Source organism: Adiantum capillus-veneris, chromosome 9 (genome assembly GCF_014529385.1).
Source record: "Adiantum capillus-veneris isolate H3 chromosome 9, ASM1452938v2, whole genome shotgun sequence".
Taxonomy (NCBI): Eukaryota; Viridiplantae; Streptophyta; class Polypodiopsida; order Polypodiales; family Pteridaceae; genus Adiantum; species Adiantum capillus-veneris.
The window spans coordinates 51,020,061-51,025,033 of NC_140939.1; the positions used below are offsets into that span (position 1 = coordinate 51,020,061).

General features: G+C 39.2%; 1 protein-coding gene across 1 annotated transcript; it reads left to right on the plus strand.

Moving 5' to 3' along the window:
• Positions 1-208: 208 nt before the first annotated feature.
• LOC147450469 (uncharacterized) lies at positions 209-3,819 on the plus strand. The gene is made up of 2 exons (XM_086520467.1): positions 209-241; positions 3,259-3,819. Exons 1-2 carry the CDS (start codon positions 209-211, stop codon positions 3,817-3,819), a joined length of 594 nt encoding a protein of 197 aa, XP_086376593.1.
• The last annotated feature ends 1,154 nt before the right edge of the window (positions 3,820-4,973 follow it).

Here is a 4,973-nt window from a genome sequence, read left to right on the forward strand (position 1 = left end):
AGAAGCAGCATATGAGTGCTACAAGAGGAAAGCCACACAAGCGAAAGAAAAGATCGACAAGAAACTGAAGGACAAAGGCATCAAGAAGGGAGAGCTTGTGCTAAGGTATGACAATCGACTTGACAATCGTTTTGATGCCAAGTTTGAAACTAGATGGCAAGGGCCATACATAGTCAAGAAGGCTTTCAATTCAAGTTACTATCAGCTTATGAACTTGAATGGTAAACAACACTCCAGGAAGGTAAACAGGTATCGCTTGAAGCCCTATTTGAGTCGCCGTCTACCAAAGGACCTACCAAAGATCTGTCCAAAGGCCGTTGTCTCATGTAAGTATTGTTACATGAAGCACCAATGTAACTCCAGTCAAAATTCCGAGGGGCCAAACAATGAAGATCTTGTCAAGGACTCTGAAGTACTCTCTTTGGAAAAGATGCTTTATGATGGTACATGAATATACCATCATCCTGGGGGAGGGCTAATGATAGCCGTTTTTCGGCTCTCCATAATTGCCATAGTAAGTTACTCCACCCTACCAAATTCACCCAAACGCTATGGCTATCCCTACCATTTCACTGTACATAGGCGTGTGTGAGTTAGGGGGCTTTTCCCATATATTCTTAAAAACCCTCAGCTAGCTAGTCACTGGGCTAGTTGAGCCAAATAAATAAAAAAATAAAAGTATACTATGGCCTCTTTGTGTGTTTCATTGTATATATGGCTTAAATATAGGGATTTTTTATAATTATTTGGTATTTTATTTAAATAAATCTACTTAGGTGTGTGTTTTATTAAACCTATGTACACCTTCTTTCATCCTCTTACACCATAATTATATTTTTTGCCAATATGTACATACTCTAACCTCATATTTCTCCTTTATACAAATCACTCCCATATTTTCACCCTCACCCTCGTGAAAATAAAAAATTGATTTCTACTCATTGGTTACGTTTATTATATTATTTACTTGCATACCTTTTCCTCTTTCACCCAAAATAATTCAAGGAGGGACCAAATCATATGATTCCAATATCTTTCCATATCCATAACTCCTCCATATTTTTTATTATTATTTTTACTCATTATTCTAACGCCATGTGCTCATTGAGCTAAAGTCCATGAATAGTTCATACACTAGTCCCACCATGTATATATTTCTTTATTCACCAATAATCCTCCTCCATGCATGGGTCAAGGGAAACTTGGATGCTTTGTATTATAATATGACAAAGGAGGGGCTCACTCTTGGATGCATTGTACAAATTCAACAAAGGAGGGGGCCACTAAAAGACTTTTGCAGGCATAAAAAACAGGCTTTTTGGTGAGAATTTTGGCACCTATCTCCACTCCAAATTTGGAGCAATAATCAAAAGAGAAAATGTAGCCCACGCTCTGAATAATCACCTCAAAGTTTTTCATGATTTTTGGAGCTACCAGCGGTGAGCTATGATTTTTTGAGTGGACCCCAGTTTGCCCACTTTTCTCACAAGTAGCCCTTAGTCTTCTCTCACCCTTCCACACACCTACTCACTCTTACACATCCCTCCATCTCCTTCCCTCACTCAAACCTGCAATTTCCATGGCTTCTCCCACCCTCTTCACCATTACCCTTCTCTCTCATCCCTATAGTTCTTTTATGAACCTCTACATACATACACCCTCTCCATGTCTCTCTCTATTGCTTCTATGTTACAATTTCATTTACCTCTCCTAAGAATATCTAAAATTCAGCATCTTAACCATGATAACTTCTGCAAATTGAGGATTTTTCATCAACAAATCCTCTTTTCATCGTGGTGGTCAACCGTGGCGGCGGCGTAAAGAAGCGAAGAAGAAGAAGAAGACCAGCGGTCAGTTTTTCCACAATCTACACAAGGGTGAGTTCAAGCTTCTTCAAAGCTTCACCATCTCAATGATTCTCTTTTAATTCACCCCTCTTCCTTCATCAAATCAACTCATCCTACCCATTGTAAATGTATCACTAACAATTCTAGTGATTATTACCACTAACAACTAACTTCTCTTGTAAAAATGCACCCACACTATCAACATATGGAGTAGGCAACCGCACAAGTAAACCAAATTCACTCACTCCCATGGAAGTTTCTCTCCTTTCACCACATCAATAATTCTCTTACTTGAGCCCACATCCATGTGACTCAAGAGAAAAGAGAGACCCCATTCTCATTTGAAATTCATAAAAATTCATAGTCCTTGATCTTTCCTAATAAAATTGATTAGGCTTAATCCAAATCAAGGCTTCTAAAACCTATAAATAGAACCCATTCCTCCTTGTAAAAGACATCACTATACCATTGCACACTAGATTGAGCGTAGCACACGCCAGTTCTATCTTGGTTGTAAAGAGAGAGTAAGCTTTCTATACACCATCACTTTGGTGCATAGAAAAGCTTGAGCTAGTTTGAGTGAGTGCGAGTAGAAGATATTCTTCCTACCATTGTTGTATCTACCCCAACATCAATGAATTGGTAGTTTTGGGTGCAATTCATGTCCAAAGGCTCACGCTTCTCCTCCAATTTGGCTTGGCAAACTCATTCAGCTTCATAAGGTGACTTGTTTCATTGAAGGTTGTTGTTTTGTTGCTTGTGATTCATTGGCTACCATTGTAAGAGGGTGGATGGTGAGAGGGCTCCCATAACCCTAAGACAATGTGCTAGTGATGCTATAACCAAATCTTGTCACTTGATTCCGCAAGCTCTAAGTTCCTTTTTGTGCAAAATATAAAGTTGAAGCTAAGTTGTACACCATCTCTCTCCCTCTCTCTCTCTCTCTCTCTCTCTCTCTTGTTTTAGTGTGTGAGAGTGTTCCATTGGTGTTAGGGTTAGTGTAAATTCCTTGCGTGTTTGTGGGTTGCTCTAACGATTCTCCTCTTTTGCGTCCTAGTTCGCTCTTAAACTAGGTGGTGTCCCTTGTGTAGTTGGGATTTGGCTGTGGGTTTGTTGTTTTGGTTTGTGTTGTGTTGTGTCCCAGCCCCATTGAGCAGCACGGGAGCCTTGAAGGGTGTCTAGAGGTTGCTCTTCTTGTTGCCTGCCCCGGACCGCCTCACTACCCATAGTCAAATGGTTTGGTAGAGAAGGCTAATGGTGTCATTGCAGGAATCATTTGAAAGATGGTGGAAAACAAGACAAAATTATGGATGACTTCTTGGATGGTGCTTTGTGGGCATATCGAACCACATATAGGGAAGCCACGGAGTTCACACCATTTCACTTGATCTATGGTCAAGAGGCTTTGCAGCCTATCGAGCTCGACATCCCAACCATACGGCTTCATGGCAAAGGTGCACAAGATGATCAAGAGGTATGGATGGATCAACTTCTTACACTAGTGGAGCTTGAGTGGAAAAGAGAAGCAGCCTATGAGTGTTACAAGAGGAAAGCTACACAGGCGAAGGAGAAGCTTGACAAGAAACTGAAGGACAAAGGCATCAATGAAGGAGATCTTGTGCTAAGGTATGACAATAGACTCGATAATCATTTTGATGCCAAGTTTGAAACTAGGTGGCAGGGGCCATACATAGTCAAAAAGGCTTTCAACTCAAGTTACTATCAACTTATGGACTTGAATGGTAAAGAGCACTCCAGGAAGGTAAATGGGTATCGCTTGAAGCCTTATTTGAGTCGCCTTCTACCAAAGGATCTACCAAAGATCTGTCAAAGGGCAGCGATCTCATGTAAATATTGTGCCATGAAGCATGAGTGTAATTCGAGCCAAGATGCCAAGGGACCAAACAATGAAGATGTCGTCAAGGACTCCGAAGCACTCTCTTTGGAAAAGATGCTCTATGATGGTACATGAATATACCATCATCCTGGGGGAGAGCTAATGATAGCTGTTGTTTGGCTCTCCGTAATTGCCATAGTGAGTTACTCCACCCTACCAAAATCACTTAACACTGTGGCTATTTTTACCTTTTCATGCTCTATGATGGTACATGAATATACCATCATCCTGGGGGAGGGCTAATGATAGCTATTTTTCGGCTCTCCGTAATTGCCATAGTGAGTTACTCCACCCTACCAAAATCACCTAAACACTGTGACTATCTTTACCTTTTCATTGTACATAGGCGTGCGTGAGTTAGGGGGCTTTTCCCATATCTTCTTAAAACCCTCAGTTAGCTAGTCATTGGGCTAGTTGAGCCAAAAAAATAAAACAATAAGATATATTATGTCCCATTTGTGTGTAAATATTTCATTGTATATAGGGCTTAAATATAAGGAATTTTCATAATTATTTTGGTATTTATTTAAATATTTCTACCTAAGTGTGTGTTATTTGCCTATGTATGCTATGTACATTGACTAACCATTACCACAATTTTCTTACCATTTTGCATTCTCTTTATTCCTTATAAAAATATCTTCACACAAGCTTCTCTTATTTTTGATGTGAATCCACTCCTAAGAAAAAACCTCAAAAATACTTTCCACCATCAATGATTGTCTTTCACTAAATTCCTATTTCTTAGAGGTATTATTTCTTACCTCTTGTAAATAAATATACATAAAAAAAACAAATGAGGGCCCTCCTCATTTGATTCCCTTTATTTTCATATATTTATTTTTTATATATTTATAGCCCACACTATTCTAGATTCCATAAATTGTTTATATATACTAGCCTGTCTTTTTTCATCATATATATGTATTATAATTGTGCATAATTCACAACCATGCACTTTTTCAAACCCCTAGGAATCAATTATGTCATGCTCTCATGCAAGGAGGGGTTCCCCTTTGGAGCCATATGCAAATTCAACAAAAGGGGGGCCACTGAAGACTTCTTGTAAAGAAAAAACAAGTCTTTTGGTGGGATTTTAAGTATATCCATTTCCACTCCGAGTTTGAAGCGGTGGTCAAAAGAGAAAATGTGGACCAAAAGCTGAATAATCATCTCAAACATTTTGGTGATTTTTGGAGCAATCACCAGTGAGCTATGATTTTTTGAGT

Excerpts from the sequence above, each read along its gene's own strand:
- LOC147450469 (XM_086520467.1), top strand. The coding sequence starts at position 209 with ATGAACTTGAATGGTAAACAACACTCCAGGAAG. Across the intron at positions 242-3,258 it reads GTAAACAACACTCCAGGAAG|CCTATCGAGCTCGACATCCC; the intron begins GTAAACAGGTAT and ends GAGGCTTTGCAG.